The sequence below is a fragment of the Physcomitrium patens genome, chromosome 21 (genome assembly GCF_059467195.1).
Source record: "Physcomitrium patens ecotype Gransden chromosome 21, ASM5946719v1, whole genome shotgun sequence".
In the NCBI taxonomy this organism is placed as follows: Eukaryota; Viridiplantae; Streptophyta; class Bryopsida; order Funariales; family Funariaceae; genus Physcomitrium; species Physcomitrium patens.
Window position 1 is genome coordinate 9628787 of NC_143430.1, and position 18677 is coordinate 9647463.

The 18677-nt window shown below is 36.4% G+C and overlaps 1 protein-coding gene across 5 annotated transcripts; it reads right to left on the reverse strand.

Moving 5' to 3' along the window:
* Positions 1 to 345: 345 nt before the first annotated feature.
* Positions 346 to 3605, reverse strand: LOC112273975 (SH3 domain-containing protein 2). 5 transcript variants are annotated; one of them, XM_090245861.1, is made up of 3 exons: positions 3474 to 3605; positions 2872 to 3030; positions 346 to 2224 (listed from the first exon to the last, which is right to left on the reverse strand). In XM_090245861.1, the coding sequence occupies exon 3, from the start codon at positions 2082 to 2084 to the stop codon at positions 729 to 731; it is 1356 nt and encodes a 451-aa protein (XP_090101987.1). In that variant the 5' UTR covers positions 2085 to 2224; positions 2872 to 3030; positions 3474 to 3605; the 3' UTR covers positions 346 to 728. The 5 variants fall into 5 exon arrangements, with proteins under 5 accessions (XP_090101987.1, XP_024358860.1, XP_024358858.1 ...); XM_024503092.3 differs by having other exon boundaries at positions 3295 to 3590; XM_024503090.3 differs by having other exon boundaries at positions 346 to 2132; positions 3295 to 3589.
* Positions 3606 to 18677: the final 15072 nt, after the last annotated feature.

Genomic DNA, 18677 nt, shown 5'->3' on the forward strand with positions numbered 1-18677 from the left:
GAACAGGTAATCACAGATGACAATTCTCCGATGCCATGCAGCCCAGATGTTGAAGTGGGTCAAGGCACTGCAACACGAGAACTACTCAGAAGCCGAAGCATTGCGTGGAGTGTAGTAATCCATCAGTCTGACAAGGTGTGCATTGCATCGAACTAACTCGGTGGCTGGATTAATATCGGATTGGTAACAGTACCGAGTTGGGAACGGTACAGCAATCTGATGCTGGAGTAGGAGGGGCTAGAGTGATTACACAGTCGTCGACACAGTGCAATGGACGTTCGGTTTGTGCCTGGATTTGTGTGCAATGCACCAAGTGCACAGCACGATTGACATTCTGTGTCAACATACTGTAAGTGGAGATTGTTTCCATCTGTTTATTGTGTTGAAATTCAACCAGAACAAGTTGAGTTGGTACGAATTAGATTATTTCAGCTCTTGAAACGCATGGGATGATACAAAGAAGGTAAGTTACTCCATTTGCAGCATCTATACATCCTACTATATTCGGTTGATGATTAGATTCTCATTTTCGGCGGCGCGATAAATTCGCGGCTTGCCCACCTCCACGATTCACTCCAGCGGTACCTCGGTGCTCAGAAAAACATGACTTCATCAGGGTACGGTATCTGTCTACGACCGCCAAATGAGGAGAAATCTGCAGACTAGTGCACTGGAATTTAGCACCTGAATAATTCTTCTGGTTAGTACAGATTCATCCACGACACGATTCATGATCCTCCAGAACCATGACCGCTCCCCGGCCTTCTTCGTCCTTTTCGAATGGGCTGCTTCCGCTCTACATAAGTGGAAGGAAACCATCCCGATTGGCCATTGCATTCTCCCTGGGACCAGCCAGATGAAGAAACCTCGCGTACCAAAACTTCGTCACCAACTGATAGTGAGAGCTCTCCATCGTCCTCTCGTTCAAAGGAGTGTGTAGCAACTGCATAGAAGCTTTTGGTTTCGACACAAGCAGGCACTTCTACTTCCTGGTCATGGTCGTTGTCATACCCTTTGTTGCTTTCGTTTGAAATGTTGTGAGCTGATTCTGATAGATTCGCAGTCATGTGGCTAACGGTGTTTGAAGGAGGAGTTTCAAGATAAGGAGTTTCTGTGTCTGAATGAGTTTCCGTATAAGCAGTTTCACTGTCTGAAGGAGGAGTTTCCGGATAAGGAATTTCTGTAACTGAAGGAGAATTTTCCAGACGGGTTTCCTGATAAGGTATTCCTTTAACCGTAGGAGTATTTTCCAGGTAAAGAGTTTCCGGATAAGAAATTTCTGGAACGGGTCCTGCCCCATGATAAGAGTTGCGAGAAGCTCCATCTCCATAATTCGAGGGGTTTGAGGCTTTCCTAACCTCAGACTCAATTTCATGATGCAACGTGTCCAGAATGCTGGTTACACGTTGAAAATATGCTCTCTCCGCAGCAACCAATGCGAGCATCTTCTGAAGATTGGTTTGCTGTTGTTGAAATTCAACCAAAGTCATCGCAGATGTGGCATTCTTACCCATTGCGCTCATTGCGGAAGTGTTTTCTTCCAGCTTCTGCTGAGCTGCTCGCAATTTGGCAGCATGTTCCGGATTGCCATTAGCATCTTTGGACTTCCTCCTGTTGACATCAAAAGCGCGCTCACCCACTTCTTGGCATAGACGGTCATACTTTTGTTTCAAGTGCCGGGCATCCACTAAAGGTGCACCATGGACCATGGCTTTTAAAGGCTCTACAACCTGCGAAGCCAGAACTCGGTGAAAATTTTCCCGCTCTTTCTCCATCCTATTCTTTGCTGAACTGTAATGCTGTGTAGCTCTTGAGAGATTCTGAGTAATACTAGGACCCTCCAATCCATATTTTTTGCAACCTTCTGCAAGCCTACTTTCAACCTCAAGTTGCTTTTTACCTGTACTCACAAAACCCTCTACCCCTTTAACGACATCCTTCTGGAAATGCTTTGCAGCCCTAGTTGACATGTAGAGCCGCTCCAGCTCCTGATGTGTTTGACGCTCGGCTTCATCTAATGTCATGTTGCCGCTTCCACCACCAAACTTCTTTGCCAAGTGAAAATTGGCTCTTAAGAACACCATCTTTCGAGGCTGCTGAAATATCCTCAAGCATCACCTTCAAACGAGAAACTGCTGACTTTCTCAGAATAAAGTCATACAAGTAGGTCCTCTCCAAATTGTATCTCCAAAAGTACATCTTAAAACATGACTTCCGTTCACATCTGAGATCGAGACAGAAAAAGAAATTGTGAACTAAGCACTGGACTGCGGGAGCTAGCAGTAGCAGCATTCACTAGTGTGCTCGTGTCTGAATTTAAGAAAATGCATAAAATCTACATGAAACTGAAAACTACAAATCCCATTCATACTACTAAAGACATAGAAGGAGCACATTAGTTTAAGTCACTTCACCAAAAGAATTCCCATATTTCTCACTATTTAATTTGCCTATATAGGTTTAAATTAGTGGCCAACTTATCAGTATGGACATCTGAAATCCTCCGCAACGGAGATACGACTTCAAATCACATGATATCTGTGAGTGTACTCACGTTTAAGGTCGTTACTGTCAACTCAAGGTTGTTTCAAAGGAACGATACAGGTAAACATATGCGGAGACAGATGTTAAGCAATGACTTACGAATTCAGCCACTGTGAAGATTGATGGACGATCTGACAAACAAAACTATCATTCGCTAGACAAAGGCTGGTAAAGGGGGCGGACCACAAGCGCTTCAGCACTCAACTGGCCAATTGCCATCTCCTAAAAAATACTACTGGACATTCCTCATTAGATTGAGATCGTCATGGTTGAATCTACTCGACAAAGAACACCAACAAAAGCAACTTGTTGAAGAAAGAAACTCACCACAAGAGCGGTCGAGAGAAATGGCAAAGCCCACAAAAAAGCGGGACACCGGTGTCCACTCACAGATTCCCTCACTCTAGATTCCTCTATCGAACTGCCTCGCTTCCGCCGATCCAATCTCAGTGGCAAAGATCTGTAACACCTCACATCCTACCGCCTCTACACATTCCAGCCCAACGAAGAATCAGCCACCCCAACCTCACAATTCCAGACTCCTTGCACTCTCCTACCCCTTCGATAAGATCACAAAAGCCTTCTTCCCAACTACTATTCAATCCGTCGACGCGCAAATTACTACAAACCAACGCCACATTCGAGGCAAGAGCGCGGTCTACAACCCATCCAAGATAAGAAGCTAGAGTACTCCCAAGGAATCGGACTCAGGGAGGAAGTCAAGGCGGAGCGCAACGACTCAACACCCACCGTATGAGTCAAACCCAAATCTCGAAGACGGTACAAATGGGACAGGTGCGGACCAGGGATCAGTCCGCCAGGCTCATTCGAAGGAACCTTCGCAAGCTCGAGTTGAAACGAAACGCCGAACACCGAGCTGCAAGTGGAATAATCATGACCAGCAAGGGGAGGGGGGGGGGCAACAATACCAACTTGGCAGCAGGATGAGTGGTCTAATCTGGTCTCCAGGCGCAACAACCCTCCATGAGTCAGGCAGTGAGTGCGTTGCGGTTGCAGGGAGGCTGCTGCTCTGGAATTCTTCCACGCAAGCATGACAGTCCTTTCGCGACGGGCGTCGGCTCTTGGGGCCCCTGGTTCCAGGGTTCTTCTGCTGGATCAGTGCAGGCGTTGCGTTGCGTTGCGTTTGCATGGTGGGGCGGCGCTGTGACTCGCCACGCTCCACGCGTTCGGCGCGTTTCCAGGAGGCTGCTCGGCGAGGCGAGGCGGGGGACTGGACGAGGAGCGCTCCCGTGATGTGGGGGGGGGGGGGGGGGGGGGGGGGGACAGGGTGGGTTTGAGAATAAGCCATTGCGAGGAGGGAGACTGTGAGGGAGGGCACCGTGTGTGTCATTCACGCTGTTGGTGGATCATCATCTCTGCCCCTCTTTCGTTGGGTTTTCCATTGCGCTCCGTTCCTCTGCAATGTTGTTTTTTTGTTTTGTTTTTTTCGTTTGTGTTTAACTACTATTGTTACTGTGGAGGTATGAACCTGTTGCTTGCCACTATCAAATCATTACCTTAATTTACTTCAATTTTTTTTTTTCTTGCTAAGACCAAATTTATCATGTTAAAATAGATTTCAATTGCATTATTTTTGTTTTTGTTTTTTTTTAATCATATTTCTAACATATTAACAATGTATGTGGACAAACAATATTAATTTCAATGCATTTCTTAGCATTCAATATTTTTTTTTTCTTGCTAAGACTTTGGTAAATACATCTACCACAATTCTTTTTGCTGCATAGTACTTCATACATATCTTTGTGTCATCAACTTTATCCTGATCAAATTACTATCTTTATTTCAGTATATTTTCCAAGATTGATCTTAACAATTATTTGCAAAAACAGTGAGTTTTTGGTTGTTTAACCATCACAAACATTACTTTGGTTTATAAAAGTCTCTTGTTTGGTAATAATTATTTTATATGCATGACTTACACAATATATAAATGTAAATACATTTTATGGGATTTTGATTAAAAGAACACAAAAAGATGGTGACCAATTTCGAAAAAATATATTAGCATAATAATTTTTTCATTTGTGGAGATGGTACGTCTTTTTAGTGAAAAGTCTTATAAAATTAAAGTATTTACATTAGAATTTTATGAAAAAAAAAGTTACTAAATTGTTAAAATAAATAAATGCTTTGATCTAAAACTGAAGATCTCTTTATAAGTAATTGACTAACAAATAACTAATTGTGAATTTTGTTCTTTAAAACATAAAAAATTGTTTTAAGAAAAAAACATAAAATAAATATCATTATGTAGTGGTCAAAATTGAAGATTAAGTTATTTTGAGCAAGAATTTGAAGACTTTAAGACATGGTTCAAAAGTGTTAAGCACATATTAGAAAATATTTACTAAGTTTTCAATTAATTAAAATATATTATACAAAATAATTGACAATTTGATATTTTATACAAACTTGGAATATATTTATGAAAACACACTATGTTTGAAAAGCTATTGTTTTTGCAAAAAATTGCAAAAAAAGAAAAGCAAAGCAAAGCAAAGCAAAGAGACTATAAAATAATTCAGATAAAATTATACAAAAGTTTTTGATTTGAGAGAGTAGATCATGAAGAAAGGAAAGATTTTTTTATATAATTAAAGAAAGGTACAAAATTATTCTTCTTTAAATTAGAAATCATCTACTTAAAAATTAAATTATTTTTTATTGTTTAGAAACTCAATCTTTAAAGCCTTAAAAATAGGTAATTTCAATGTTATGTCATTAAAAGTTAATACTACTATTTTGTTTCAATTTAGTTTTTTTAAACTATAGAATACCATTTTTGGTTTTTATTTAATATTAAATATGTTTTTATTAACTCTTTTTATATATGTAATAAATAACATCTACTATTTTTGGAAATTTTCTTCCAAAAGGTGTAACCACATAATTAAACCACAATAAGGTCATATTTCATTTGGTTTATTGTTTATTTAAAAATTATACCTTTATAAAATTAAGTGTATTTTTGTGCTTTATATTTTATATTTTATTATATTTCTTATAAAAAATAGAATTTGAAAAATATCGATTATTGTCAAAAATAATACAAATAAGAAATTATACAATTTGTTTTGAAATAAATAATTATATGATCAATGTGAAATTGGATAAAACTTTTTATAATCTCTATATTATAAAAATCTTAAGTTAAGTAAAAAATCAAACATGTTTGATTCTATAATTATTTTTTTGATATTAGAATTAAATGTATTAAATTTAAATTAATTTTAAGGCCTTTTTTCATATTTTAAAGGCTTTTAAGAAATTTTTATTGTATAATAAATTTTCTTTTCTTATGAATCTTATGAAAGGTCTTACAATTTAAAGAAAATTCTTTGATAAATAATTCTTTAGAAACTTGCAAAAGGTTCTTTCTACTTTGTAATATATTCAATTTTTAAGGAACCTATAGAGATTTTTTTTGAAAAAACAAAAACTAAGAATTTTATAATATGCTACTATGGTTTTATGTACAACTACTATAGGTTATGTTATAGCCACCACAACCCACCACCTACTCAATATATTTTTTTAGTTTTTTAAAAATCCTAATTAATTTTTTAACATTTCTAATATTTTATTTTATTTTATTTTTTCATAGAAAATAAATTTAGTTTTAAGAAAAAAATATTAAAATTTTTAATAAGAATAAATTATGGTAGTAGTAGCAAAAATTGTGGTCGCATTAACAACACCTATATATATATATATATTTATATTTTATCTAAATATTTTTATAATTCTATTACATTTGATTAGAAAAAATTATATAGTAGTCTAAATTTAGATTATTCTTTCTTGTAGTTCTATTAAAAAATCATATAGTCTATATTTTAAAAACACATTTATATTTATGTTTATGATTATTTTTTTCTTTTTTTTTCTTTTTTTCAAACATACCTTTAAAGTTAATATTTATAAAATATAAATATTGATTAGACTCATCAATTAAAATATATTCTATATTATTGAAAAAATCACAAATGCTTTGTTTTATTTTGGATATCTGTGTAAATAGGTTCATTTCTCAATTCAATACTTTCTATTCATTTTTTACATTTTGACCAAATAGTTACCAAATTGTATTGTTTAAATTCTATAAATTTATAATTTTATGATTTAAAAGAAAAAAAATTAATTAAAGATAATACATAATACTTAATCTACTATAAAATGTTTTAAAGGTTGTATTCTTTTGACAACATTTCTTGATGTTGAAATTTATTTTTCAATAATTTTAATAAGCATTAAAAAGCCCTTTTGTGTATAAGTATTAAGTTTTTTTGTCTAAAATATATTTAACTATAAAACATATTAATGCTCTAGTGTCTCAAAATATGTTTATACAAGTATCTTTATATTCTATTTCATTCATTATATATACTTTTTTTTTATAGCTATGTGTATATAAGAAAAATAATCAGAGACTTGATTTTTTTTTTTAAATAATCGTATCCATTTGTAAGATGTCTATTAAGAAGATATATTGTTATGGTATAATTAGATAATATTTCTAATTAACATATAATTTAAAATTTGAATTTTGCCTTACTAGAATGACACTATGATGCTTAATTTAATTTATTATAATAAATCATAGATTGCCTTTTTAATTTTCTTCTTATATTTATGGTTTCAATCAAATTGGATCAATTTGTATTGGATCATCTTGATCTTGCATGTAACTATTTGTTATGCTACATAAAAAATATAAATCATCTTTATTAAATTATTTTAGTAATTAAATAACCATTATCTTTGGTTGATCTATAATTTTCCTTTACATCTACAAATAAATCAGACTTATATTATTAAATCTTTATGGATTTGATTATACACTTGATAATACATGTCTTTTCTTAAATATAAATTAAATTAAGACATAATTTACTAATTTTACACTTTCTACATATTACTGTACATGTAATGCAAATTTCTACAAGTGGTTTTATTACTATGTTTTTTTATATAAATAAAACCTATTATATGAATTTTAATCAATTTGAATAAATTATATTAATCAATTTGATTTTTTTATAGTAGTTTTTTAATAAACCTAATTTTAATCTAAAACCCATCCTAATCTATCTTTATTCAATTCAATTCACAAAGTCTTGAATCTATATTATAACCAAATATTAAATGTAAAATTTAAATAAATTCTAATTTATTCCTAGACAAATCCTAGATCTTGAAAGCTAAGGATTATATATAATAAACATTAATTCAAGACAATTTTTATTCTTTTACAAATCTTAAATCTCAGTTATAATCTTATTCTAAATCCTAACTAAATCTGAGTTCCTGGGAATTAAATAGACCTAATTCAATCTTAACCAAATCTTAAACAATAATTTTATAATCCTATATTAAAACAATTAAATGATTCCTATTCAATCCTAAACCATAACCACAAGTTAGATCAATACTCACTTAATACTAACCTTAAACCCTAAAAATTATTATTTTTTTCAATCACACCAAGTTTACATTACACCAAGTTGCTACAATAAACTTGTACATCATGTTATAATATCAACTATACCAATTACTTGGTCTGTACAAAAACAACATAAATTTCTTAAATTCTACCTTGTACTACATTCTATCTTTCACAAATGTGTGTCCTAGTATGGCAAACTTAGCAACTGTTGCAGGAGCCGCACCTCTACACCATCCGCTTCTACAAATTAAAGGCTTACTTCTAAGCAGGTGGTTGATTGAATTATCACTTGTGTTAATGACTAAAAACTGATACTATTCTTGCTCACTTCTAGAAAACAACAGTCTGCAATTTTTTTGAATGTAGCAGCAGCTATAGTTGTGGCATCCCTTTGACTAGGAAGAGATAAACAACGAAGCAATTGGCACACTGTCTAAAATGATCGCTGCACTGCTCCACTGATTGCTTAGTCTAGGAAAAATTGTAACCAAAAACCACGACAGAATTGCCGCACTGCCTGCTCTCCAGTCTTGGTTTCTTCAGAAAATTCCTACGCCGTGGTGTTTTTTTTTAATCTAGGCGCTTCGCGCTATCTCTGCTCAATGAAAAAAATGCGACGGGATTAAAAAAAAAAAAAAAAAACAAAAAAACAAAAAACAAACAAACTACAACCTTGCGGTGGCATCTGCCGACATAATCTTGTGCACGGTGCTACCTTCAAACACTATTTTGTGCCATCGATGCGCCTTCTATCGTTTTCATCATAGACCTCCTATTCGTCATCCCAGTCGATAAAGATTTCGGCCCTCAATGGCTGAACAGTATAACGGCCGCTGAAGCTGTTGTTTCGGACGACGGAGGCATTGTCGATGGAGCAGTGCCACGTTTTGTGATTCTTCAATTGGACGTTGGATTTTGAGCCATCTCATCGCTCGTTGCCACAAGCTGAGAATCCAACTCTTTGAGCTCAAACACAATCGTGTTTTTTCCTTATGTAGATCCATGTTTCCAAGGGTGCTCTCCGCCTTCGCGGCAGACGCCTCCAGATCTTTTGGAACCTCAGTTCAATTATCTACGTCCTGCAGCTCTTGTAATTCTTCTCGAGGCTTGTCCGGTCACAGTGGTTTCATGAACCAAATTCACCTCCGCTCTTGCAACCATTCCTTTCATGTCTTCTGTAATTCTCCCATCCTTAGACATAGCCTCCACTACACCATCACATTTCTCCTCGTACTGATTATGGTCAGCCTGGGCGGCTTTCAAGTTCTGTTCACAATTATGCAGCTTCATTTGGAAGCTTTGGAGTTCTTGCACGACTTCATCAAACCCAAATTTCTCTTTTCAAATGTGGTCTCCACAGCTTCATTCCGGTTTTGAAAGCCTCCACTAAAGATCTTGCAACAGAGCTTCTGTTGATTGGGACCTCATGAGCACTCTTCAAGTCATGGCACAATCGACCCATCTCAGATTGTGGATTGAACCTTCTCAATTTCTTACAAATCAGTTGTTTTTTCAAGTCGTCGATGGCGTCCTCCATAACTCTTCGCTCTTCCAAGACAAGCTGCACTTTCTATGCCCCTTTCATCCACTTTCACTCACCTGCTAGCTGACGGGTCCTATTTAGCAAGGAATTCTCGACTTGAGATAGCCTTTCGGTCTCCATTGTTGACTTATCCAACTCTATCTTCAAACTCACACAGACCATGCTCTGCAGGGCGTTTAGGCTCTACTTTGCCTCTGGTTGTCTCTGTTAGGATTTTGAATGTGAAGTTTCTCGAATGACTACTTTCTTATGCCCTGCTCAAACATTGTTTGATTTCACCACACGGTATCAGAGTTCCTCAATGGCGGCATCCTTGGCTGCCATGGAAGCTACGAACGTCGATCTCAGCAAGTGTGCTTTCCCATTCAGTCTCACCACTTTTGATCTCTCAGTCAACACTTGATCTTATGCAACCTCCGCCAGCAACCTTCGGTCAACTGTGTCCTGCTTCAATAACAAAAGTTCGCACTTCAAGCATGCTTGTGGCATCCCTAACTTTCTCGATGTCTGTCTATGTTTCGTTTCTGTACCTCATACTCAAAGGCTCCCTAAACTCAAAGGCTCCCTAAACTCAAAGGCATCAAACTTGTAGATAAGCTTGTCTTTCTCATGATGTCAGGTTTTTTCATTCGATTGAAATTGCACCAACGCCTTGTGATGTGTCGCTTGCAATTTATTCAGGTCTAGATCTCTTCGTACAATCGAGTTCTGTTTCTGAGCAAGGAGGTCAATCATTTCTGAAACCTCTTCCTTCAACCGTAGAATATCGAGCACGCTGGACTCCTGAACAGTGTGGAGTTTGAAAACGAAGTCTAAATTTTTCTCTCTACAATATGCTTCTGCTGATCAAAGGCTTCCAAACCTTCGTTTGAGTTAATATGAATTTGTTATTTATGATTTGGCCCACTGTTTTCACTCAAAAAGCTCTTGCATTGCATAATTCCATCCAAATTGTTTTGTTAAGTATTTCCTTTCTCTCAACTTTTTACAAACAAGATAGCCCTTGTAGCAAAATGCATTTCCATGAAGTGTCAAATTGTGATCAAGTTTCTTACATTTGATTTTTCTAATAGAAATAGAAAGGCAAAGTAGTGAGGATTTGCTAGAATGTAGTTCACATTTTGTGAACCATATCTCTCAATCCTTTGATTAATAGAAATAGAAAGGCAAAGTAGTGAGGATTTTCTAGAATGTAGTTCACATTTTGTGAACCATATCTCTCAATCCTTTGATTTGTCTAATAGAAAGGAAAAGTAGTGAGGATTTTCTAGAATGTAGTTCACATTTTGTGAACCATATCTCTCAATCCTTGGTTAAAAAAGTCTCAATTCTTAATTTTAGACATTGTGTAAAGATGTTTCTTTTATAAATTATTTTACAAACCATTATTTATATTTTAAAACAAATAATTTCTATCCAATGTTCTAAATAGTTAATTTCATTTGATATGCCTTAAACTAAATTTTAAGATTTTAGAGTTTATTACTTGCAATACTTTGGTTACTTGTTTCTTCTACAATCATATTTGTAACACTTTGCATGAAATAGGCTATTCATAAAAGCAACTCAAATACAAGAAAAAATCCAACTTTGATGTTAGATTAATTAAAATTTTGGCATATTCTATCTTCTAAACATTACATTTGCATCTATTTGTGCATATATATGTGACTGTATATATATATATATATATATATATATACACACACATATATTCAAATGCATATAAACATATATCTAATGAGTAATCTATTTTTATGAAAATGGCTTAATTCTTTATTGATCTATATTAAAAACTTTGATTAACTAAGTAGACATTTCAATAGTAGCCAAAGATAAAAAATTGACTAATTTATTTAACAATAATTTCAAGCTTAAATACTCTCTTATATCAAACATTGTCAAAATTAAGCAATTGCCTAATCCATTTGGCAATGATGTCAAACTTAAGCATCCACTTAGAATAAAGACAATTAAAGCTATGATGTTGTTTAGTTTATGTAGCAATTATGTTTAATTAAAATACCTCTTTATAATAAAATATTGTTCAAAATGTAAGGTTGTTTATTTCATCTGTTGCAATAATATCAACCTTGCAACCATCATTTTTATATAATTAAATTTCTACACTTGCTAAATTTATTTGGCAATGATATCAAGAGTGAGCATCCATTTGTACAAATAGTCAAAGATTTGAGCTTGCTCAATTCATATGGCACTAATGTCAAGCTTGAGCACTTATTTATATCCAAAGTAGTCAAAGATGTGAGATTTTTTAATTCATTTGGCAATGACATCAAGCTTAAGGATCCCTTCATTTTTAAAGTATTCAAAGATGTGAGATTGCTCAATTTATTTGGCAATAATGTCAATCTTGAGCACTTGCTAATATTTAAGGTAGTCAAAGATTTGAGGTTGCCCAATTCATTTGGCATTGATTCCAAGCTTGAGCATCCTCTTGCCTCAAAGGTACTTAAAGATTTGAATTTTTTCAATTTTTTTGGCAATGATTCCAAGCTTGAGCACTTACTTATATCTGAAATAGTCAAATATGTGAGATTTTCTAATTCATTTGGCAATGACATCAAGCTTGAACAACACTTCATTTTTAAAGTACTCAAAGAGGTGAGATTGCCTAATTTATTTGGCAATAATTTCAATCTTGAGTACTTGCTAATGTCTAAGGTAGTCAAAGATTTGAAGTTACCTAATTCATTTGAGAATGATTTTAAGCTTGAGTACTTACTTATATTAAAAATAATTAAAGATGTGATATTTTTTAACTCTTTTGGCAATGATATTAAGCTTAAGCAACCCTTTACACTAAAAGTAGTTAAACTTGTGAGTTTACCCAATTCATTTGGCAATGATTTCAAACCTAAACACTTACTTATATCAAAGTTTATTAAAGATGTGAGGTTGCCAAATTCATTTGGCAATGATGTCAACTTTGAGCACCAACTCATGTTAAAAGTAATCAAAGATCTAAGATTGCCTAATTCTTTTGGCAATGATATTAACATTTGATACCTATTAATATCTAAAACTTTCAAAAATTTGAGGTTGCCTAATTTATTTGGCAATGATGTCAAGTTTAAACACCCTCTTAGATCGAGGGCATGTTAGGGATATAGTCCTTAGAACCTTCTAGAGACAAATTTCTAGAACCTTCTAGAAGCAAGTCTCTGGAACCATCTAGAAGCTTCCTAGTTGATGGAAATTACTTGAGAAGCTTCCTAGTTGGTAGAAGATGTTAGGAACATAGTGTTAGGGACATAGTCCTTAGAACCTTCTAGAGACAAGTTTCTAGAACCTTCTAGAAGCAAGTCTCTAGAACCTTCTAGAAGCTTCCTAGTTGATGGAAATTGCTTGAGAAGCTTTCTAGTTGGTAGTAGTTGCTTGAGAAGCTTCCTAAATAAAAGTATATATTGGAATCGAGGCTGAAGAATTCTTCAGTCTCGACAAAACATCTCTTGGAGCTCTAACTCACCTCTCTGGTGTTGTTCTTGTATTCATGTGATTAATCTAGTTCTTGCCAGTTCTTCTTGAACTTTTTGTTAGTTCTCAATTCTGTATTTCTAAGTCTGTGACAGTTTGTCAAGACTTCACTCACCTCAGATATCAGAGCTAGTTTCTTCCTCGTTAGAGTGCGGATTACCCCTCTGCTTGGAAGTGTACTAGCATTTTAGAGGTTGCGGATTATCCTCCTCTAAACTGATACTTCTTTTGTTACAATATTGGAATCTTATTCTTCTTAGAGAGAGTGGATTATCTCTTTTCTTCAAGCTCTTAAGGCATTTTAGAGGTTGCGGAGTACCCTCCTCTAAACCAATATTGTCTTCTTGTAGAGTCATTTCTGTCCTTCTCTTAGAATGGCCGGAGGCCAAGACATTAATATGATGGAAAGTTTGGAGTCCAAGTTGGATGCTATCATGAATGACCTCACTACGTTATCGCAAAGAACTGCAGAGATTGAAGGAGTCGTGGCAAGGCTTCATAATGATGGAACATCTGGGATGTCACAATCTAGGTTGCACTAGCCTCAAACTTCTACACTTGGAGAAGCAACTTTGTCTTAGGTTCAACAAGCACTGCTGGTTCTACAACATAAGGAGCCTTGAGTTAGCCTTCCGAATAAGTTCGATGGTACGTGTTCCAAGTTTCGAGGATTCGTCAATTAAATCATATTGATAACAATTTTATAGCCCAAATGCTATCCAATGGAGGAATCACGTGTTGGGCTTGTTGGAACCTTACTTATAGGGCAAGTTGTATCATAGTTTGCTCCTTTGTTTGAGAAACGATCGTCCATACTAAACAACTTTGAAACCTTTTTGGAGGCATTTGCGGAAGCATTTGGTGAACACGACAAGGTTCAATGGGCTACAACAAAGATCCGGTCACTACAACAAGGATGCGCTCTACTTCAGTCTATGCATCGGACTTCAGGCAATTAGCATGCGACATCAATTGGGACAAAGAAGCGTTGATGAGTCAATTCTATTGGGGTTTAAGGGACGATGTAAAGGATTTGCTATTAACTCTTCCTAATTCACAAATGCTCAACGAAGCTATTAGCCAAGCTGTGAAGTGCGATAATCACCTATTCTAATGCTACGAAGACCAACGTTCAAGACAACATATGATTCGCCACGCCCCAACTGTGTTGGCAAGCAACGTGAATTCACATTCAGAGGTAGAAGACATGCAAATTGATGCGATACGTGTCAAATCCCTTACTCTAGAAGAAAAAAAGTAGTGTATGGAGGAAGGTCTATGCTTGTATTGCGATGAAGAAGGCCACAAAGTTGGAAACTGTCCCAAGAAGCAAAATCGATGTATTGTCAGGACTAGGGGTGCGTTTGTTCAGGAAAACGAGGATGCCTAGCCACAATAGGAACCGTGCGGTTGGACAGTGAAATATCGCAACAACAACCAGGTTCCTTTCTTTCTGCTCAACCTGCCCTTTGCTTTACAATCCCTTTGTTTATTGGCCCTCAGAAACTGAGAACCTTAGCATTTTTGATTCAGGAGCATCTGCTTGTTTCTTAGACGAAGAATTTGCGAAGCGTCATAAGATCCTTTTAGTACAAAAATCCAAACCTGTTCACGTTGAGGTCATAGATAGGCGACCTTTATTGTCTGGTAGTGTCACCCATGAATCACAACCTATAGAAGTGATGTTTAAGAGCCATAGTAGTCATATTATTTTCAATATTATTAGAACCTCATTAAATCCTGTTATTCTTGGTCTTTCCTGGTTGAAAAAGCATAACCCATCCATAGATTGGAGGTTGCAAAAGATGACCTTTCCCACAAAACCACTCAAGAGCAAGCCTAGTAGAAAATTTCGAATAGAGAAATCATTTTTCATTGAAGTAAGAGCGTTTATAAGATCGTCCAAGGAAGGTACACCATTTGTCATTTATGCGGCTCCAACTACTGAGGAGAAGATCTCGACAGCAAGTATACCTGAGCAATATAAGGATTTTAAAGATGTGTTTCAAAAGAAGAATGCCGACATGCTACCGGAACACCGACCATATGATTGTGCTATAGACTTGGAAGAAAGAACACAACCGCATTTTGGCCCAATCTACAATCTATCGCAGACGGAGTTGGCGGAGTTGCGAAAGTACATTGACGAGAATCTAGCCAAGAACTTCATCTGTCATTCAAAATCGTGAGCTGGAGCACCCATCTTATTTGTAAAGAAGAAAGATGGCTCGTTGCGGATGTGCGTGGACTATCGAGGCCTCAACAAGATAACAAAGAAGAATTGTTATCCGTTACCCTTGATTTTTGGTTTCTTAGAACAACTTAGACGTGCAAGGATCTTTATAAAAATTGATCTAAGGGGAGCTTGCAACCTCGTAAGAATCAAGGAAGGAGATGAAATGAAGACAGCGTTCCATACAAAGTATGGCCATTTTGAGTATAATGTCATGCCCTTTGGTCTTACCAATGCTCCAGCGGTCTTTCAACATATGATGAATGACATTTTCCGAGAGCACCTTGATGATTTTTTTGTCATGTATTTGGATGATATTTTGATATTCTCCAAAAACGAGGAAGACCATGAAAAGCATGTTCGTTTGGTCTTGGAGAAACTATGCGAGTGAGGACTATATGTCAAGTTGGAGAAGTGTTTATTTCACTAAATAGAGATGGAGTTTCTGGGGTTCGTTGCGACTACGAAAGGCTTGAAGATGGACCCCAAGAAGGTGGAAGCAATCATGTCGTGGGAGGTTCTGAAGACGATTAGAGACGTATAATGCTTTCTTGGTTTTGCCAACTTCTATCGGATCTTCATCAAAAATTACTCTCAAGTTGCTGCTCCTCTCACTTGGTTAACATGCAAGGATAAGCTGGAATGGAGACCTCTAGCGGAGAAGGCGTTTCAAGATCTGAAGACCCCATTTACTACGGCTCTAATCTTGGTACATCCAGACTTTACAAAGGCCTTTTATTTAGAAACTGATACTTCAGATTTTGCTTTGGGAGCTGTACTTCCACAAATGGGAGAAGACAAGAAGCTCCATTCGGTTGCATTCTATTCTCGAAAGTTCTCTGCTGCTGAAATCAATTATAAGATCCACGATAAGGAACTTCTTGCTATAGTAGATTCTTTCCAAGAATGGCATCACTTTCTTGAAGGAGCTGTACACCCAGTAATCGTCTACACAGATCACCAGAATTTGGAGTATTTCATGTCGGCTCGAGTTCTAAATCAACGTCAAGCTTGGTGGAGTATGTTGATATCTAGATTTGATTTTGTTATCACTTATCGACCTGAAAAGCAGCAAGGACTATCTAATGCCTTATCGAGGAGATCGTATCTTGTACCAAAGGCTGGAGAAGCAGCGTTTGATCAACAATGTATGACATTGTTGAAGCCAGAGCAATTTCAGCTTTGCGCTACTATTGTGCCAATTGATGTTAACTTCCTAAATTAGGTACGTATCGTGACCATTGAAGATTCAGTAGCCATTGATATTAAGCAGCATACCAATGATGACAAGTTCAAGGTGGAGGGAGATCTTTTATACTTTGAGGAGTGGTTGTATATCCCAAAAGGACCATCACGACTCCGAGTTCTTTAATCTCGCCACGATTTTCCAGCTACGGGATATTTTGGATTCAACAAGACCTTGGAACTTATTTCTCGAGATTTTTGGTGGCTCCAAATATGGAAGGATGTAAAAGATTTTATCTTCTCCTACAACATCTGTTCAAGATCCAAGAATCCTCGGCATTGCCCTTATGGACTCCTACAGCCATTGTTGATTCCACGTCGACTATGGTCTTCAATTTCCATAGACTTCATCATGGACCTACCATCATCAAACTCATTTGATAGCATCTTTCTCGTGGTAGATCGACTTACAAAGATGGCGCACTTTGTCCCTTGCAAGAAGACATCATCCAGTGAAGTCACAGCAAGGCTCTTTCTCGATAATGTATATCGATATCATGGACTAGCAGATGATATCGTATCAGATCGAGGAACCCAGTTCGTATCAAAGTTTTGGAAATCTCTCTTTGAGATACTGAAGGTGGATATCAAGCTTTCTTTGGCTTTTCATCCTCAAACTGATGGCCAAACGGAACAGGTGAACCAAGTCTTGGAACAATACTTACGATGCAGTATCAACTATCAGTAAGACGATTGGACTACATATCTACCGCTAGCCGAGTTTGCATATAACAACACCCTCCATGTGTTGACTCAATACATACCATTCTTTTTCAACTATGGATATCATCCGAAGCTTGATTTATTGAGTCCGTCAACAAATAACAATCTAGCAGCTGAAGGATTTACGAAACAACTATCAGAGCTTCAAAATACGTTGAAGCTTCAATTACAATCCAGTCAAGAATCCTACAAGGTGTTTGCAGATAGATTTTGGAATCAAGCACATACTTTCAAAATTGAAGATAAAGCATGGCTTCTTCGACGGAATATCAAGACCAAGCGACCATGTGATAAGTTGGACTATCGAAGATTGGGACCATTTATCATCCAGAAGCAAATCAATCGAGTGGCGTACCGTCTGGAATTACCGGCTTCTATGAAGGTACATCCAGTCTTTCATGTTTCTCTTTTAGAGCCTTATTGAGAGTCATCTTTTCCTAGAAGAGTGCAATATCTGCCACCTAGTATTGAGATCAAGAACCACGAAGAATACGAGGTTGAAAAAGTGTTGGATTCATGACGAAGGTAGGGCAAGTTGGAGTATCTTGTTCATTGATGCGGCTACGACATTAATGAGCAAACGTGGGAGCCAGCTAAAAATCTTGCCAATGCGCCACAAAAGGTACAAGAGTTTCATCAACAACATCCTCATAAACCTAAGCCACTTTGACGATAGCTTCTTTCTGAAGCTTGTTCACCCAAGAATATAAGAAAGGGGGAGAGCACCATCAAAATTCGTAGTTGATGTAGTTATTTTCTCCAAGATAAAATAGAATTTTTTCAGTGGCCATAGTTTGGTCTTCTGATATGGATAGCCAAGAGTTAGATACTATGCCAGTCAGATTATCTCAACCAACTAGCTCATGAAGGTGACCCCGAGATGAAGAACTACCTACACCACAACGACGACGGAGGATACTGAGTAATCGATCATTGGTGATTGTATTTGAATTTGAGCCTACTTACGATGGTTAGCCAGAAGACATATTTACAGGACAATTTCACAATGAGGATACGGAAGTTCATGCTTGGTCAGAAGTTGAAGGCGTGGGCCACTACAGTTGGCTTCAAGGATCAATGAACCACTTGCCTCGTGAACAACAGTTGGAGGTCATAGCAGATGTTATGCGACAGATCTTCATTTTCTTGCGTTGGTACTGATTAACAACAACATTGCTTCTCAAAGACCTCGAAGCTAAAGGAGGGGGTGATGTTAGGGACATAGTCCTTAGAACCTTCTAGAGACAAGTTTCTAGAAGGTTCTAGAAGCAAGTCTCTGGAACCTTCTAGAAGCTTTTTAGTTGATGGAAATTGCTTGAGAAGCTTCCTAGTTGGTAGAAGATGTTAGAGACATAGTGTTAGGGACATAGTCCTTAGAACCTTCTAGAGACAAGTTTCTAGAACCTTCTAGAAGCTTTCTA